This window comes from Balaenoptera ricei, chromosome X, assembly GCF_028023285.1.
Source record: "Balaenoptera ricei isolate mBalRic1 chromosome X, mBalRic1.hap2, whole genome shotgun sequence".
Classification (NCBI taxonomy): Eukaryota; Metazoa; Chordata; class Mammalia; order Artiodactyla; family Balaenopteridae; genus Balaenoptera; species Balaenoptera ricei.
Window position 1 is genome coordinate 15,384,619 of NC_082660.1, and position 20,300 is coordinate 15,404,918.

Here is a 20,300-nt window from a genome sequence, read left to right on the forward strand (position 1 = left end):
TAACTGACTTTCTCCCCAACCACAGAGTAAGCTCTCTGCCTTGGTGTTGGAATATAGTAGACTTTCAACCTATGTATGAATCCTTCCCTCCAGCCTCTGTCAGTTTCCTATTTCAGAGTAAATCGAGGCCATCAGGAAAGAACTCTATCAATATTCTGCCCCACAATTACAAATTTAACTCTATCTGAGGACACTTTTCAGCTGGTCTTCAGTTCTTGCTAATGTAACTGATGAATTTCCTATCTACCAAATAGTCAAGAATCAGCTTTCCTTTTAACTGACCTCTACTAAGTACCTGATATGGGTACTTATACATCATAAAGGTGAGTAGGTATTTCTCAAGGTTCTAAACTTGACACTCTTCTCTTTTCCTTCTATATATTCTCTTTGGACTAGCTCATTCATGCTCAAGGCTTCCATCCCTACCGTTTAAGCTAAAAACTCCCAAATCCACGTACCCAAGCCAAACCTTATTGCTAATTTCTAAATACTTTATGTCTAATGTCTGGTGGTAGTCATTCCTCCTCAAACTTCCCAGAAGCACTTCAACATGTCGAAAACTAAACCTATCTTCTCCCTCTCTATGTATTCATCTTCCTGTACTCCCCCATCCTTTCTTTATTCATCGAACAAACAAGTACGTACCAGGATCTATGATAGGCACTGCAAATACAAAGCCATGTTTCAAAAGGAACTCACAGTCTAGGAACCAAGAGACAGTGAAAATAATAATATAATCCAATAACCACAAAGACTGACATATGGGGGACTTCCCTGGTGGCGCAGTGGTTAAGAATCCGCCTGCCAATGCAGGGGACACAGGTTCGAGCCCTGGTCCGGGAAGACTCCACATGCTGCGGAGCAACTAAGCCCATGTGCCGCAACTACTGAGCCTGCGCTCTAGAGCCCGCGAGCCACAACTACTGAAGCCCGCGCGCCTAGAGCCCATGCTCCGCAACAAGAGAAGCCACTGCCATGAGAAGCCCGCAGACCGCAATGAAGAGTAGCCTCCACTCGACGCAACTAGAGAAAGGCCCGCGTGCAGCAATGAAGACCCAACGCAGCCAAAAATAAATAAATAAATAAATTCATTTTTAAAAAAGACTGACATGCACAAGGTGCTACAGAAGTATAAGAATACAGAGGCAAAAATAGGGAAGGTATCCTGGAGGATTTAATGCCTGAGATGAATCTTAAAATAAAAATAGGGATTAACCAGAGATAACCAGCCTAAAAAAAGAAATATGGTATGGACAGGCTATTATAAGCAATTTAGAACATAAAATCCAAAGCAAGAAGTGGCAACTGTAAACCAGATCACAGAGCACCTTAAGGGCCATATTAACAAACTTATACTTCATCCTGAATGCAAATGGGAACTTCAAAGGCGTTTTAAGTATGGAATGATGTGATATGGCTTCTGTATCAGATATTTCTAGCAGTTGTGTTTAAGGGTGACAATTATAGGCAGTTATAAGGCTAGTTGAACAGTCTAGGCAAGAGGAAAGCCTGCACAAGGGGCAGTGGTATTAAAGTTAGAAAGAAGAGACACAACAAAGAAATAATTAGCAAGCTAAGTAGGTGGGCCTTCCTAATTAATTGGCTATCCAGAGGCCAGGGTGAAGGAGGAGTGAGGATTTAAGATGGATCCTGGCCAAGTTCCAAGCTTGGCTGAAAAGAGCACCCCACAAATCAGTAAGAGTAAGAAAAGAAATCCAGTAGAAAAAAGGCAAAGGCTATAATCAGGCGATTCACAGAAAAATAAAAGGCCATTAAACACATTTTAAAAGTTCAATTTCACTGGTAATCGCTTCAGTGCAAACTACAATGGGATACCATTACCATTCCCACCTCCAAAAAAAGATTCACAAAATTTTAAAAGATAGATAATATTCATTGCTAGTAAAGGTGTGGGAATACGAATATATCTATACACTTATACTGGAGCATAGTTTGGAACACCCTTTTAAGGTGCAATTTAACAGTATATTTCAACACTTAAAGCATACATTCCCTTTGAACCAGGAATTCTACTTCTAAGAATGTAGGCATTCACACTTACGTAAAAAGTTCTATATGAACTATAGAACATTCTATAAGAATGTCCACTGTAGATGATTTAAACAAGAATATGGAGACAACCTAAACATCAATCCTTAGGGAGAGGTTAAATCACTTACGGTAATCCATACCACAGAAGAGTACAATACAACCTAAAATATATATGAAACAAAATGGAAATTTCAAAAAATCCATATTTTAGGGGAAAAACTAAATCACAAAATATATTCCAATTTATGTTTAAGAAATAAAAGCCCATATATGTTTGTGAATGCACAGATAAAGGTCAAGAAGAACATTTTGGAGAGAACAGTAGAATGGAGGAACGGGATAAATGGACACTCATTTTTCACTTAAGTATATAGTTTGATTTTTTCCCCCCACACAAAGATGAATTACTTTTATAATTTTTAAAATGAAAAACATAATGTGACATGCGGCATGTGACTAGCTGGTAAAGCAACTTAATAAGGAAAATAGATCCAGTGGCTTTTCTAAAGCCACAGCCTAAGCTAATAAGTATTTAATAAAGACTACTACTAAACATCTCTTTTGTTGTTAGCTATCCTCACATATGCTTTACACAATGCCCAAAGGGATTGCATTCACCTGTGCCCCTTGCTGGTAGGGCAAGCCCACTCACAGCATTCATGCTGCTCAAAGCTTATACTCAAAGATTTTTTCTTTGCAATGCAGGAATCATGTCAACTGACACTGCACATCTTTATATCTTTAATCTTCCTGAAAAGTTTTTAAAACCTACAATCAATGTTTACCATTCCTGATATGAATGGTTGTAATAAAATTTAAGTGACTGAGAAAACAATGAGGACAGAGAGTAAGAAATATTTTGACCCGTAATTTAACTAAAACTTGGCTTTCATTCATTGTTTCTTAACACAGTGTACTCTTTCAACATTTTCTCAAGAGCATAAACTATTTTTGGAATTTTCCCTCTTTGTTATATAACAAGTATTTCCTTATAACAAATTCTTTCTGATGACTGTTTATAACATTCTTTTACTTCTGCAACCAAATCTCTCCAAGTAACTTTCAAGTGGTTTTTTTGTCCCATCATTTTCTCCAATATCAAAGAGACGACTAATATAGCAAACTGAGGTGAAGCTTCACTTCTGAAGGTACATATAAAATAATAACAAACATTTGCTTCCAGTAGAGTACCCCTTTTTGTATCTGAGGTCAAGAAAGAAGGTACTAATTCATTTTGACTACTGGATGATTAAAACTGAGCCTTTTTTATGACTTGCTGTTACGGGCTGAATTGTGTCTCTCTGTCTCACCCCCCACCCAACCAAAATTCATATGTTTAAGTCCTAACCCCAGTACCTCAGAATGTGATTGTATTTGGAGATAGGGTCTTTAAAGAGATAACTAAGTTAAAATAAGGCCATTATGGTGGGCCCTAATCCAAATGACCAATGTCCTCATAAGAGGAGGAAATTAGGATGCAGATACGTAGCTCACGTATCTTTTCCTCCCAAAGAGGAGAAGACAACTATCTATAAACCAAGGAGAGGGGCCTCAAAAGAAACCAAGCCTGCTGACACCTTGATCTCAACTTCTAGGCTCCAGAGCTGTGAGAAAATAAATTTCTGTTCAAGCCACTGTTATGGACTGAGTTACATCTTCCCAAAATTCATAATTTGAAGCCCTAACTCCCAATGTGACTATATTTAGAAACAGGACATTTAAGGAGGTAATAAAGGTTAAGTGAGGTCCTAACAGTGGGGCCCTAAGCCCATAGGACTAGTGTCTTTTCTAGAGAAAGGGAAACCAGAGATCCCTCTCTTCCACGCATGCACAGAGAAGAGGCCATGTGAGGACGGAGCGAAAAAACTATAAGCTGAGAAGAGAGGCCTCACCAGAAACCAACCCTGATGACACTTTGATCTTTGACTTCTTGCCTCCAGAAATGTGAAAAAATAAATTTCAGTTATTTAAGCCACCCAGTCTGTGGTATTTTGCTACAGCAGCCCGAGCAGACTAATACACTTGCCAATCAAGTAATTTAAAAAGCATTTTTGCTTTCCATGTCAGAGAAGACAAAGCATTTAAGCACCCACTGAAACAATAAAACCACAGCCCAGTTGATGGAAGCTTTTCATAACATCTTTCTCACCTTCTTAAAGAATGTTGCAGGTGCCATTTCAGATACACTCAGTATTCGCAAGAGGAACATTGGCCAAGATGTTGTGTTCATCTGGTACCCTATTTTATAAAATAAAGCAGAAATCATTTTTTAAAAGCCTCCCTGTGATATTACAGCAAGCTGGTATTAAAAAAAAACGTTTCATTTACCATTCTCCTCCAGAGAATGACTTTCTTTTTTTTTTTTTATAGGCATGTCTCATTTTATTGCATTTTGCTTTACTGCACTTTGCAGATACTGTGTTTTTTACAAAATGAAGGTTTGTGGCATCCCTGCATTGAGCAAGTCTATTTTTTTTTTTAAACATCTTTATTGAAGTATAATTGCTTCACAATGGTGTGTTAGTTTCTGCTTTATAACAAAGTGAATCAGCTATACATATACATATATCCCCATATCTCTTCCCTCCCGCATCTCCCTCCCTCCCACCCTCCCCATCCCACCCCCCCAGCCGGTCACAAAGCACCGAGCTGATCTCCCTATGCTATGTGGCTGCTTCCCACTAGCTATCTATTTTACATTTGGTAGTGTATATATGTCCATGACACTCTCTCACCCTGTCACATCTCAACTCTCCCCCTCCCCATATCCTCAAGTCCATTCTTTAGTAGGTCTGTGTCTTTATTCCCATCTTGCCACTAGGTTCTTCATGACCTTTTTTTTTTTTCCTTAGATTCCATATATATGTGTTAGCATACTGTATTTGTTTTACTCTTTCTGACTTACTTCACTCTGTATGACAGACTCTAACTCCACCCACCTCATTACAAATACCTCCATTTCATTTCTTTTTATGGCTGAGTAATATTCCATTGTATATATGCGCGACATCTTCTTTATCCATTCATCCGATGATGGACACTTAGGTTGCTTCCATGTCCTGGCTATTGTAAATAGAGCTGCAATGAACATTTTGGTACATGACTCTTTTTGAATTATGGTTTTCTCAGGGTATATGCCCAGTAGTGGGATTGCTGGGTCGTATGGTAGTTCTATTTTTAGTTTTTTAAGGAACCTCCATACTGTTCTCCATAGTGGCTGTATCAATTTACATTCCCACCAACAGTGCAAGAGTGTTCCCTTTTCTCCACACCCTCTCCAGCATTTATTGTTTGTAGATTTTTTGATGATGGCCATTCTGACCGGTGTGAGATGATACCTCATTGTAGTTTTGATTTGCATTTCTCTAATGATTAATGATGTTGAGCATTCTTTCATGTGTCTGTTGGCCATCTGTATATCTTCTTTGGAGAAATGTCTGTTTAGGTCTTCTGCCCATTTTTGGATTGGGTTGTTTGTTTTTTTGTTATTGAGCTGCATGAGCTGCTTGTAAATCTTGGAGATTAATCCTTTGTCAGTTGCTTCATTTGCAAATATATTCTCCCATTCTGAGGGTTGTCTTTTTGTCTTGTTTATGGTTTCCTTTGCTGTGCAAAAGCTTTTAAGTTTCATTAGGTCCCATTTGTTTATTTCTGTTTTTATTTCCATTTCTCTAGGAGGTGGGTCAAAAAGGATCTTGCTGTGATTTATGTCATAGAGTGTTCTGCCTATGTTTTCCTCTAAGAGTTTGATAGTGTCTGGCCTTACACTTAGGTCTTTAATCCATTTTGAGTTTATTTTTGTGTATGGTGTCAGGGAGTGTTCTAATTTCATACTTTTACATGTACCTGTCCAGTTTTCCCAGCACCACTTATTGAAGAGGCTGTCTTTTCTCCACTGTATATGCTCGCCTCCTTTATCAAAGATAAGGTGACCATATGTGCGTGGGTTTATCTCTGGGCTTTCTATCTTGTTCCATTGATCTATATTTCTGTTTTTGTGCCAGTACCAAACTGTCTTGATTACTGTAGCTTTGTAATATAGTCTGAAGTCAGGGAGCCTGATTCCTCCAGCTCCATTTTTCGTTCTCAAGATTGCTTTGGCTATTCGGGGTCTTTTGTGTCTCCATACAAATTGTGAAATTTTTGTTCTAGTTCTGTGAAAAATGCCAGTGGTAGTTTGATAGGGATTGCATTGAATCTGTAGATTGCTTTGGGTAGTAGAGTCATTTTCACAATGTTGATTCTTCCAATCCAAGAACATGGTATATCTCTCCATCGATTTGTATCATCTTTAATTTCTTTTATCAGTGTCCTATAATTTTCTGCATACAGGTCTTTTGTCTCCTTAGGTAGGTTTATTCCTAGATATTTTATTCTTTTTGTTGCAAAGGTAAATGGGAGTGTTTTCTTAATTTCACTTTCAGGTTTTTCATCATTAGTATATAGGAATGCAAGAGATTTCTGTGCATTAATTTTGTATCCTGCTACTTTACCAAATTCATTGATTAGCTCTAGTAGTTTTCTGGTAGCAGTTTTAGGATTCTCTATGTATAGTATCATGTCATCTGCAAACAGTGACAGCTTTACTTCTTCTTTTCCGATTTGGATTCCTTTTATTTCTTTTTCTTCTCTGATTGCTGTGGCTAACACTTCCAAAACTATGTTGAATAATAGTGGTGAGAGTGGGCAACCTTGTCTTGTTCCTGATCTTAGTGGAAATGGTTTCAGTTTTTCACCATTGAGGACAATGTTGGCTGTGGGTTTGTCATATATGGCCTTTATTATGTTGAGGAAAGTTCCCTCTATGCCTACTTTCTGCAGGGCTTTTATCATAAATGGGTGTTGAATTTTGTCGAAAGCTTTCTCTGCATCTATTGAGATGATCATATGGTTTTTCTCCTTCAATTTGTTAATATGATGTATCACATTGATTGATTTGCATATATTGAAGAATCCTTGCATTCCTGGGATAAACCCCACTTGATCATGGTGTATGATCCTTTTAATGTGCTGTTGGATTCTGTTTGCTAGTATTTTGTTGAGGATTTTTGCATCTATGTTCATCAGTGATATTGGTCTGTAGTTTTCTTTCTTTGTGACATCTTTGTCTGGTTTTGGTATCAGGGTGATGGTGGCCTCGTAGAATGAGTTGGGGAGTGTTCCTCCCTCTGCAATATTTTGGAAGAGTTTGAGAAGGATAGGTGTTAGCTCTTCTCTAAATGTTTGATAGAATTCGCCTGTGAAGCCATCTGGTCCTGGGCTTTTGTTTGTTGGAAGATTTTTAATCACAGTTTCAATTTCAGTGCTTGTGATTGGTCTGTTCATATTTTCTATTTCTTCCTGGTTCAGTCTCGGTAGGTTGTGCATTTCTAAGAATCTGTCCATTTCTTCCAGGTTGTCCATTTTATTGGCATAGAGTTGCTTGTAGTAATCTCTCATGATCGTTTGTATTTCTGCAGTGTCAGTGGTTACTTCTCCTTTTTCATTTCTAATTCTATTGATTTGAGTCTTCTCCCTTTTTCTCTTGATGAGTCTGGCTAATGGTTTATCAATTTTGTTTATCTTCTCGAAGAACCAGCTTTTAGTTTCATTGATTTTTGCTATTGTTTCCTTCATTTCTTTTTCATTTATTTCTGATCTGATCTTTATGATTTCTTTCCTTCTGCTAGCTTTGGGGTTTTTTTGCTCTTCTTTCTCTAATTGCTTTAGGTGCAAGGTTAGGTTGTTTATTCGAGATGTTTCCTGTTTCTTGATGTAGGCTTGTATTGCTATAAACTTCCCTCTTAGCACTGCTTTTGCTGCATCCCATAGGTTTTGGGTCGTCGTGTCTCCATTGTCATTTGTTTCTAGGTATTTTTTGATTTCCCCTTTGATTTCTTCAGTGATCACTTCGTTATTAAGTAGTGTATTGTGTAGCCTCCATGTGTTTGTATTTTTTACAGATCTTTTCCTGTAATTGATATCTAGTCTCATAGCGTTGTGGTCGGAAAAGATACTTGATACGATTTCAGTTTTCTTCAATTTACCAAGGCTTGATTTGTGACCCAAGATATGATCTATCCTGGAGAATGTTCCATGAGCACTTGAGAAAAATGTGTATTCTGTTGTTTTTGGGTGGAATGTCCTATAAATATCAATTAAGTCCATCTTGTTTAATGTATCATTTAAAGCTTGTGTTTCTTTATTTATTTTCATTTTGGATGATCTGTCCATTGGTGAAAGTGGGGTGTTAAAGTCCCCTACTATGATTGTGTTACTGTCGATTTCCCCTTTTATGGCTGTTAGTATTTGCCTTATGTATTGAGGTGCTCCTATGTTGGGTGCATAAATATTTACAATTGTTATATCTTCCTCTTGGATTGATCCCTTGATCATTATATAGTGTCCTTCTTTGTCTCTTGTAATAGTCTTTATTTTAAAGTCTATTTTGTCTGATATGAGAATTGCTACTCCAGCTTTCTTTTGATTTCCATTTGCATGGAATATCTTTTTCCATCCCCTCACTTTCAGTCTGTAAGTGTCCCTAGGTCTGAAGTGGGTCTCTTGTAGACAGCATATATATGGGTCTTGTTTTTGTATCCATTCAGCCAGTCTGTGTCTTTTGGTGGGAGCATTTAATCCATTTACGTTTAAGGTAATTATCGATATGTATGTTCCTATTCCCATTTTCTTAAATATTTTGGGTTTGTTATTGTAGGTGTTTTCCTCCTCTTGTGTTTCTTGCCTAGAGAAGTTCCTTTAGCATTTGTTGTAAAGCTGGTTTGGTGGTGCTGAACTCTCTCAGCTTTTGCTTGTCTGTAAAGGTTTTAATTTCTCCATCAAATCTGAATGAGATCCTTGCTGGGTAGAGTAACCTTGGTTGTAGGTTTTTCTCCTTCATGACTTTAAGTATATCCTGCCACTCCCTTCTGGCTTGCAGAGTTTCTGCTGAAAGATCAGCTGTTAACCTTATGGGGATTCCCTTGTGTGTTATTTGTTGTTTTTCCCTTGCTGCTTTTAATATGTTTTCTTTATATTTAATTTTTGATAGTTTGATTAATATGTGTCTTGGCGTGTTTCTCCTTGGATTTATCCTGTATGGGACTCTCTGTGCTTCCTGGACTTGATTAACTATTTCCTTTCCCATATTAGGGAAGTTTTCAACTATAATCTCTTCAAATATTTTCTCAGTCCCTTTCTTTTTCTCTTCTTCTTCTGGGACCCCTATAATTCGAATGTTGGTGCGTTTAATGTTGTCCCAGAGGTCTCTGAGACTGTCCTCAGTTCTTTTCATTCTTTTTTCTTTATTCTGTTCCGCAGCAGTGAATTCCACCATTCTGTCTTCCAGGTCACTTATCCGTTCTTCTGCCTCAGTTATTCTGCTATTGATCCCGTCTAGAGTATTTTTAATTTCATTTATTGTGTTTTTCATCATTGCTTGGTTCCTCTTTAGTTCTTCTACATCCTTGTTAAATGTTTCTTGCATTTTGTCTATTCCATTTCCAAGATTTTGGATCATCTTTACTATCATTATTCTGAATTCTTTTTCAGGTAGACTGCCTATTTCCTCTTCATTTGTTAGGTCTGGTGTGTTTTGACCCTGCTCCTTCACCTGCTGTGTGGTTTTTTGTCTTCTCATTTTGCTTATCTTACTGTGTTTGGGGTCTCCTTTTCACAGGCTGCAGGTTCGTAGTTCCCGTTGTTTTTGGTATCTGTCCCCAGTGGCTAAGGTTGGTTCAGTGGGTTGTGTAGGCGTCCTGGTGGAGGGGACTAGTGCCTGTGTTCTGGTGGATGAGGTTGGATCTTGTCTTTCTGGTGGGCATGTCCACGTCTGGTGGTGTGTTTTGGGGTGTCTGTGGCCTTATTATGATTTTAGGCAGCCTCTCTGCTAATGGATGGGGCTGTGTTCCTGTCTTGCTAGTTGTTTGGCATAGGGTGTCCAGCACTGTAGTTTGCTGGTCGTTGAGTGAAGCTGGGTCTTGATGTTGAGATGGAGATCTCTGAGAGATTTTCGCCGTTTGGTATTACGTGGAGCTGGGAGGTCTCTTGTAGACCAATGTCCTGAAGTTGGCTCTCCCACCTCAGAGGCACAGCCCTGATGCCTGGCTGGAGCACCAAGAGCCTTTCATCCACACGGCTCAGAATAAAAGGGAGAAAAAAATAGAAAGAAAGAAAAAAAGAGGATAAAATAAAATAAAATAAAGTTTTTGGGAGGTCTAACGTCTTCTGCCAGCATTCAGTGGGTGTTCTGTAGGAGCAGTTCCACATGTAGATGTATTTCTACTGTATCTGTGGGAAGGAAGGTGATCTCCGCGTCTTACTCTTCTGCCATCTTGCCCCTCCTCCCGAGAATGACTTTCTTATTGAGGAACTCAGAAAATGGGCAAGAGGAGCTGGTGCACCCTCCAATCAGTGCTACTGTATCCACTGTACTATTAGACAAGAATGCTACAGTGAGGGTAGAAATTCTCATTTTAAAGAAGCCACTAGCTAGGGTTCACCAACATACACATGTATGTTGGGAATGGGCCATAATACTAGGAGAAATCCAAGCCAGAGCCCAGGAGAGCTTCCATTCCCCACCAACAACCACACACGCAGGGTAAAAAGGCTGCAAAAGACTTCCAGTCCCTCTTTTTCCGCAGAGCCCCTGCCTTATTTCCTTTCCGAAAGACAGTTTTCTGTCAAACTCAGCAAATGTACACTTATGATGGTGCATTTCACCATATGTAAATTTCACCTCAAAAGGAAAAAACCTGTAAATAAACAGTGAACTCTAGTTAATGATATGCATGCGAACGTATTTAGGAGAAACGCACTGATGGCAATAACTTATCCTGAAGTGCATTTAAAAATATGATGGACTGATGAATCGACAGGAGGACAGATGGACAGATAAGTGATAAAGCAAGTATAGTAAAATGATAACGGGTAGAGCCTAGGTAGTGGGTATGCGGTGTTCACTGTAAAATTCTTTCACCTTTTTTGTAGGTTTGAAATTTTTCATACATTATGTTGGGAAAAAAGACAGCTCTCACTTTAGTAATCTTTGCTCACAGTAAATGATCTTATCTTAGAACTTGTTATCAGATACTATCAAAATAGACTCAACAGGTGTCTTCTCTAGAGATCTCATCAATTAATGGTGAATATCACAGCATCTGGCATGTGCAGCGGGGAGCAGGGGTCTGCTAGTTTTAGTATTTTCTGGGGGCAATCTGTTACATGCAACACTTGCCTCCCTTGATGCCAGAATTGGTGAGAACTTGGCATGCATCCCTGATGAATACATGCATTAAGATAGGGAGGCACATGAATCACGTTGGCAATGGGTCCATCAATAGGATAAAATACGCAAGGAAGTTCAGACAGAAAGTCATCCTATAATAATCATGTACCCAAACACCCTTAATCTGACTAGGAAAATAATTGTTGCTAGGGAAAAATGGGGGAGGGTTGTTACACACTCTCTTAAAATAAATCAGTATTATTAGTGATATCTAATAAATAGTTATCCACAGCATGGATTCTCCACACTGTGGTTAGAATAGTGCATAAGAATCATTCTCTGGTCCTTATGCCTTTCTCTTAACCCCCATCTTATCCTATTACATGATGTACCATGATTTTCTTTTTTAATTTAGCATTTTTCTTAATTCTTTAATTGCCTAAAGTCAAACATAGATTAAAAGGTCAAAAAAGATCAAAGTGCATGTTAAAAATTCATAGATAAAACTAATCCATGATATTAGGAAGTCTGGACAGTAGTTACCTTTGGGAAGGAGGAGGATATGACTGGGGATCAGCAGGAATGGGGGGCTTCTAGGGTGCTGACAATGTTCTATTTCTTGATTTGGGTGTTGGTTATACAAGTGTGTTCGTTTATAAGCTGTACACTTTTCTCCATGTATGTTGAAACTTTAAAAAAACCTTTTAGGGACTTCCCTGGTGGTGCAGTGGTTAAGAATGTGCCTGCCAATGCAGAGGACACGGGTTCGATCCCTGGTCCAGGAAGATCCCACATGTCACAGAGCAACTAAGCCTGTGTGCCACAACTACTGAGCCCACACGCCACAACTACGGAAGCCTGTGCGCCCTAGAGCCTGTGCGCCAACTACTGAGCCCACGCACTCTAGGGCCCGTGTGCCGCAACTACTGAGCCTGCGTGCTGCAACTACTGAAGCCCGGGTGCCTAGGGCCCGTGCTCCACAATAAGAGAAGCCACCACAATGAGAAGCCCGTGCTCCACAACGAAGAGTAGCTCCCGCTCGCCACAACTAGAGAAAGCCCGTGCGCAGCAACAAAGACCCAACGCAGCCAAAAAAAACCAAAAAAAACAAAAAAAAAACCTTTTAAATAATAACCTTTAAGGTTTAAATAAATAAACTTTTTAAAAAGGAAAACGAAATAAGTTGTGTTATATTAAAATGGAAACTATTCAAAAGCGCCTGATGAGCAAATAGGCAAAAATTGCATTTTTTTTATTATGTGCTGTCAAAATACACACTAATCAGCATGTATTGCTATGTATTTCATATTTTTAATTAATAAACTCTAAAAATAATTTGAAAAAAGAATGATTATAAATCTGGTTATGTGTTTGAAATGCTGACAATCACAATAGCTATGTTTCCTTTAAACAAAATACAAACACATAGTATCATGCTGTAAACAGAGAAATAAAATCCAAACAGGGAAGCACTAAGCCTCAGGTTTATATTATGTCTCTTACAGAATTCTGTATGATTTAAGAAATATTATAAAAATAAACAACAAAAAATGTGAATGATATGAAGAAAGAAAAGGGGAAAAGCATAAAACACATACACCCTAAACCATCTTCTTGGAATAACACATCTCTGATTAGTTTTTTCAAATATTTTAAACCAAATTAGGAATAAGTAACAATTACAGCAAGGACAGTATAAAAAGATATTGCTAAAAGAGTAGTTATTATTATCTTACATTTTTGGTTCCCAGGGAATTTTTCACTAGTAGGAGACAAAAAAATCCATTCTCTCACTGTGCTTTATAATAGAGAATTTTCATTTTTAGCATTGTAAAGAAGAAACAAAAACCGATACCCACCATTCACTCAGAATGTAGAAGTAATAAACTAAATCCTTATATTCTACAGAATACCATGGTACTCTTTAAAAGAGAAAATTTTTGCACAAAATTAGTGTCACAGACTTCTTACCTTTTAAAAACTTGGTCAAAATTGAGAGCTTTGTATTAAAAACCTTTGCTGAAGAGTTCCATCCACCTCCTCCTTTTCAAAGATCTACAGGTACTGGCTCCTACCCCTCTCACTATGACTTCTTCCCACATAGGTGGAATGAAATTCCCAAGTCTGAAACTGGAGTCCCAATGTAAAATCATACCCTTCTGCTGTGCTCATCCCCATACCAAAAATGATGAATGGCTCATTAGACAATATTGAGGGAGGAAGTGACTCATATCAAATGCTACAAACTTCTCCCCCAGAAGGGTTTCTGAATCTTCATGTGTAATCCAGTAGAGCTGCTTTTGACATTTCAAGTTTTAAGGCAGAATGAGTCTTGCCGGAGTGGGGAAACTTTAGCACACAAATGCCAAATATGTACTTAGGTGAAACTCTATAACATATGGTACTGAGTTACTTTCTCAACATTCTCCACAGTTACCACCTGACTATCTATTTGTAAGAATGCCCAGAAGAAGAGATTTTTAAAAGGCCAGTTAAAATTATTTCTATTGAATATTACATTAACAAGAATATGTTATTTTAAAAACTGTTTATCCTTACCCAGTGGAGGCTGAAGTAAGTCCCCCTCCTTTTCACATGTCCCAACAGGCTGTATGTCCGGAGAATCAACAAGCCGCCAAAAATCATTTCTGTTGTCACTACCGTCCAGTCTTAAACGTAGCCTGGCACCAGTAATTCCAACGACTGTGGCGATACATATTGAAGTCATATTGCGAGGGTCACGGGCTTCCAATTTCATACCAACTTTGAAGTCATTAGCTGGTGGAATCTTGGACTATATATAAACACACATATAAATAAAATTTTGTTAAAACCCATCAACTATAAGAAAATCAAATGGTCAGTTATGTTACCAGAATACGCGAGGAACGTTTTAAGTAACAGTCACAGCAGTTGATGAACAAAGTAAGAGCTATAAGGGTTAAGAAAAAGATCTTCTCCAAACCCTCTCCTTGGCTTGACATGCAGCCTGACTTGGCTGCCCACTGCTGGTCTTACTCATCTGCCCACTTCCAGGCAACCCAAATACAGCCTCAAAAATGCATCCTGAGTGGCTTTCTAAAATAAGAATATGATTAGGCCATTCCCCTTAAAATAAGCCGAACGGCAGCTCACCACTGCCTAACATAAAGTCCAAATCCTCAGTACAGGTTAAAAGCCACCGCACCTTAATCTCATTCCCATATTATCACTTCTACCCACTTTGTGCTTCAGCCACCCCATACCATCCCTTAACACTCAGGTTCTTTTACACCCACGTGCCTTTGCTTTGGATGTTCTCTCTGCCTGGAATATCCCTCCCCTCATCCCAACCACCTCAGATAGCCACCTCTTCTGTAAGCCCTCCCAGTATACTTATCACACTTTTCATAATTAATTATTTACATGTCTGTCTTTCTCTCCAGAGGGGCAGTCATAAGAGCTTAGTATATCTGACATAAAGTAAATTCTTAATGAATGGATGCAAAGAGACCATCTGGTTCTTAAGCAGCACTACCACAATCCCACTATGTCCTCACACTACTAGAACCTAACAATCACACAGGCACCCTTCAACAAGTTAATAGTTTACATCAATATATACAACATGACATCTACAGAATTTTGGCATACCTGTCTGAAACACTCTGAAGGAGCACTTAAAGATCCAGTCTCTTTCAAGTAATTTTCCCAGTGAAAATCATCTGGAAAAAAACACGCAAAAATAGTTTTGTTGTTTCCTTTTTTTGGCCATGCCACGCAGCTTGTGGGATCTTAGTTCCCCGACCAGGAATCGAACCTGGGCCCACGGCAGTGAAAGTGCCGAGTCTTAACCACTGGACCAGCAGGGAATTCCCATTAATACATATAATATGTATACTAACTTTCAGGAATAAAATGGGTTTTAGTTCCATATCTCTTCAAAGAAATACTTCTTAAAGAACAGATTCAAATTTCCTGATCTACATTTGACTACCAGCATGGAAGTAAAAAATAAGACAACTTCCTGATAATAATAGCTCTGATATAAATTACAATCTAGATCATCTTGATGTAATGAAGACTGCAGCACAGTGCTTCTGAAAATGTGAACTCTAGAAATAACTAAAGGACTTTTTATAGAGTAATAGCAAATTCTACTCATATGTCTCAAATATAAATTTACTCAAGACATGTTTTTACCATTTCATCCCATTACTGTGAAGGCGTTTGTTTTTCACAGGGATCTAAAGGTGTTTAGATGTGTGGTAGAGCAGAAATAAAGCAATACTTTGTGGAAAGAAAAACTCTGAGAACCAGCATTGTTTCTCAACTGACTATCAGATCCCCATCCAGGGTGTTAAGAATATGGGAGCAGAACAAAGCAGAAACCAGTCATCAGTGCAATGACTGATATGCATTGTTGTAATTATCTATATTTTCTACAAACTCTTGCTGTCCTTTCTCTCACTTAGCCTTCATGATATATTATGCTAGAAGAGAAGGTCAGAAAGCAGTATACTTTGCCTGGACACGTCAATTCACTGTGCCAGTCACACTGCCAAGACACTGAAAGACTTGATAGCAGTATTAAAGGTACTATTAATTCATACAAAGTTTAATTCTCATCAACCATGAGGTTTTTTCTATACTCTTGTCTAATTTCCTCACTATAAAAATATTGGGTTCGGCAGTTCCCTCCCTAGGGGAATCTGTGTTACTAGCCTCTTATATAACCTTCAAAGGATATAACAGTTCCACTTACACACTGCTTAAAAATGTTTAACAGCCAACTTTCCAGAAAATACAAACAAACAAAAAGCCTGACTGGTAGGGTTTGCAGATTTCTGTGGTGTAAATACTACCACCATGGCTGACTGCAAGGTGCCAAGGTAAAGTCACCAACCACAAAGTTGGGAAGAAATGTGTACCACCGGCTCTCCCAAGCCGATGTGAGCCAACTTCAGAATACCACTGTTACCTGAAAGTATCCATTTATATGTGCATGTACACATATTATATATGGTATTAAGCATGTCATATGTAACACTGTATACCCTTTTAGAGATTTGTCCACTAAAAAAAAAAAATACTGGGTTTAATTCTTCTTCCAGATAATGTAAAGCAAGCACTACCACAGTGCTGAAAGGTATGCAGCAGAATGTCAAGGAACACAGGCTCTGGAGCTGAACCTGCCGTCTTTCAGTCTGACTCTGCCTCTTACTAGCTACGTGACCCTGAGCAAGTCATTTCACTTTCTCAGCCTCAGTTCCTTCATCTATAAAACGAGGAAAGTAATACATATGGTATAAGGTATTTTGAGAACTAAGTGAAGTAGTATACATGCAAGTAACTCAATAAATGGTTTATGTTATTATTCTAAAACTAAATGTCATAGTTGTGCCTAAACTTAAGAATACTGGATAGCTTTATTAAAAGTGAAAACTGAGATCTGTGGCTCCAAAATTTAACTGACCAGGTTATTTCAGTGACCTCCTAAGCCCTAACCTGACAATCAAGAGACCCAAGGTTCTAACTGAAGCTCTACCACCATACGATCTTGGAGAGCATTACCAAAGAAGAACAAAACAACACATGAATGGGGGAAAAAAATCTGACCAGGATGTCATTAAGGAGCCACCATACCAGGAAGAAAGGAGTATAAGTTGAAAATAATGACTGAGAAATCAAAACCATTTCACAATTATACCTCAAAGAACTTAATGAAGACTCTTCCACAAACCAGTTACATTTGTAAAATTTTTCAATGACATTGGAAAATACTTTATCCAACACAATTTTTAAAATATTCTATTACCATTTGTGTCTTAATGGGCTATAATTGGAACTAGCAAATCCTTTATACCAGTGCTCCATAATACGATTATTTTCTATTGTACTGCTAGTTAATTTAACCTTTGGAGCCTTAATTTTTTTCTTTATTCATAAGGCAAAAATTTTTAGTCCACAGAACCGTTCAGCTTGGTTGCCCATAGGATGAGAGCCTGCCAATAACATGGGGGAAACACACATAGCAAAAGGCTTTACTAATTTAGATTTGATACATCTACAGTATCACAGCTGGAATTGCTGACCAGGAGCCAAAATAGTCAAAGTCACAGACAAGCATGAAGTTCCCGTCTGCCTCTGCATCTTATCCTCACTGACAGATCTGGCGGGGGGGGGGGGGGGGGGGCGGATTTACCCTCTCTCAGAAAGGAGCCCTGGGAACTGATAGGCCTGTTCGTGAGACAGATGTACATACATAACTTTGTGATCTGACTGTTACCTGCACATGTCTATTGTCCTTCTTGTTTGATTTGTACTCTATTCTAGTCCACACATTAACCCAAACACCTTTCAGCAAACTGAACATAATCTATGAGGCCCCCCAGTCTTCTCCAGAGTAAATCAGAATCATAATGTCTTCTACCAGTGCTGGGTTTGGGTTCAGAGGCTATGTAAAGAAAATGGGCAAAACATCTAGAGCTTGCAGCTTCTCAGCTGAATGATCAGCACCCAATACCTCATAGCATTTATCACAACTGTAACTGGGCATTTGTTTAATGTCTACTTAAGCTCAAAGACAGCAAGAATCGTATCTGTCTTATTCATCAATGGATTCCCATAGAAGGTCACCAGTATGTGTCAGGCACTGTACTAGGTACTGCAGATGCAGCAGTTAATAAAACAGACAAAACTCCTGGCTCTCTTGGAGCTTACCTTCCAGCAGTCACTCACTGATTTCTAAAATGAGATGTTAGAGTCAGGGCCCTGAGAAATATCTGCAGATGTCTGTCAATTTGATTAAGTAATATCATTTTTCATCAGAATTTCTCAAACAGAGAGTTTGAGAATTTTGAAAAGTTACTAGTTTCAACCTTTAAGCGTATATTTTTTCAAATTTATTTTCATGAAATTTCCAGAGTAGGAAAATCTATAGAGACAGAAAGTAGATAAGTGGTTGCCTAGGGAGAGGCACTGGGAGGAAATGGGGAGTGGCTGCTCGTTGGGTACAGGATCTCTTTTTAGGGTGATGAAAACGTTCTAAAATTGATTATGGTGATGGTTACACAACTCTGGGAATGTACTACTGAGAACCACTGAATTGTATATTTGAAATGGGTGGATTGTGTGATATATGAATTACATCTCAATAAAACTGTTATATTAAAAAAATGGAAAGGAATTTGTAGGGATAAGGAAGAACATTCTAACCTAACGGCCTCCATTTCCTTTGGAGGGTTTTGTGGGTTGGAAGGAAGACCTGAGGAACAAAATAAGGCCAATGAGAAAGAGAGCTAAGGAAACACTGAGGACACAGCTACAGTGAGAAAGAATGACTCCATGGGGATTACCTCTATAGGCAATCTTCCTGTAGGAACAGGAAGTCATGGGTGAACTACTTACTCCAAGAGTAGGGCTGGCAGGGCAGGTACAACAGAAAGACAAGGGGCAAGAGGTTTGCCTGGAAATCTCTGGCAAACACAGTAAGTTTGCTGTAGTATTTTTTTAATTCAGCCTTTTGTCTATGTATGACTTATTTTCTCATTTTCCTTAAGAGCAGGTGCAATGGGTCAGATTCTATCTCCTGCGTCTCTGATGTAGTGCTATATACATGCTGTTCACAATAAAAAAACTTAAAACATGAATTAATAACTCAGACTTCATAAATAAAGTTAACATTTACTGAACATTTACTATAAGCCTAGGCATTATATTAGGTGCTTTACACTCATTTTCTTGAATTCTAATAGTTCCATGAGGTAAGTAGTATTATCCCTGTGCTACACAGGAGAAAAAGGAGACTAAGAATGTTGAGTAATTTGCCCAAGGTCACAAGGCCAGTAAAGAATGAGGCCAAGATCCTAGAACAGGTCTGTCAGACCCCCTCAATGCCTAAGCTTTAATCCACTGGACTGTCTTTTGACCATCAAAAAAGGACTTTCACATTGACTCTAGTGTTAGAAGGGTTTTTATTAATAATCAAATTATTTTAAATTGGTAATTCATGGTAATTAATAACTATATATCTTTAATTTGGCAACATTTGCACTGAAATACAGGGTTATCTTTTAACTTAATCCCTCTCTACGTGAAACCAAGGTAAAATTTTCAAAATTAAATACTATCTTTTTGACCTTTCCTATTGCTTAGATTTTATACTTACAGGAGCTTACTATACAGAGATTACACCAAAAGCAATAAGAAAAGAGTTTATATCAACACTGAGTGAGGAAGAAAAATATGTTGTACTGAACTAATTTAAAACCTACCATTTTGCACAGGAGATGTGTCTGACTGAGGAGCTTTCTCTTGATTCTCCTTCTCTGCATCCGTTGACTCTTAAAAAAAAAGAAAGAAAGAAAATAGTGAGAACTAACAGAAGGCCAGAGCAACAGTTTGAAAGAGTACTTATAAAAACCATAAACTAAAACTATTTTCTAATAGAAGCCAGCTTTAATTTTGTAATTAATATCCTCATTTTCTGCATAGGACTTCACTTTCCAATATATAATGTACCTTATAATTTGCTTATTTGTTTATCGTATGTCTCACTTCACTCAAATGTAAGCTCCAAAAGATCAGGAATTTTTAAATTTATTTTGTCTCCTTTGTTCACTGCTGTATCCTCAGTGCCTAGAAAAGGACCTGGCATACAGAACACCCTTGAGCATTTGTTAAGTGAATGAACGAACAAACCAAAATGAGCTGAGCTGATCCTTACAATGTTCAGATTAATGTGCCTCAGAAATAAAGTGCATGCTTTTGAGAATTTAAAACAAAAGGGAAGCTAGAATACAATGTAATTCAATGGACTAGGCAAAGCTTTTCTCTGTGCTAGGCTGAGGAACTCAAACAGTACTGGACCTTGGGACTTCAACAAGTCTAAGATGTATTTCATCCACATTTATTACAGTATATATTTCTTAAATGACTCATTTAAAAATTAATCATAATACTATTATTATGCTGAATAATTAACCAAAATTCTTTAATATTATCAAATAAGTAGTCAGTATTCTCATTTTCCCTATTGTCCTAAATATTTTAAATGTGT

General features: G+C 38.1%; 1 protein-coding gene and 1 non-coding gene across 2 annotated transcripts in view; both read right to left on the reverse strand.

Moving 5' to 3' along the window:
* The window catches only part of LOC132356992 (sex comb on midleg-like protein 2), a 74,323-nt gene that overhangs the window by 49,140 nt on the left and 4,883 nt on the right, over nt 1-20,300 (reverse strand). The window contains exons 2-5 of the mRNA XM_059910299.1: nt 19,516-19,584; nt 14,894-14,964; nt 13,820-14,054; nt 4,202-4,290 (exon numbers count right to left, since the gene is read on the reverse strand). Coding sequence (XP_059766282.1) covers nt 4,202-4,290; nt 13,820-14,018 — 288 coding nt within the window. The 5' untranslated portion in view covers nt 14,019-14,054; nt 14,894-14,964; nt 19,516-19,584. The remainder of the gene's footprint in view (nt 1-4,201; nt 4,291-13,819; nt 14,055-14,893; nt 14,965-19,515; nt 19,585-20,300) is intronic.
* Nucleotides 15,039-15,111, reverse strand: TRNAE-UUC (transfer RNA glutamic acid (anticodon UUC)). The gene has a single exon. It is a non-coding gene; the product is annotated as a tRNA-Glu (tRNA).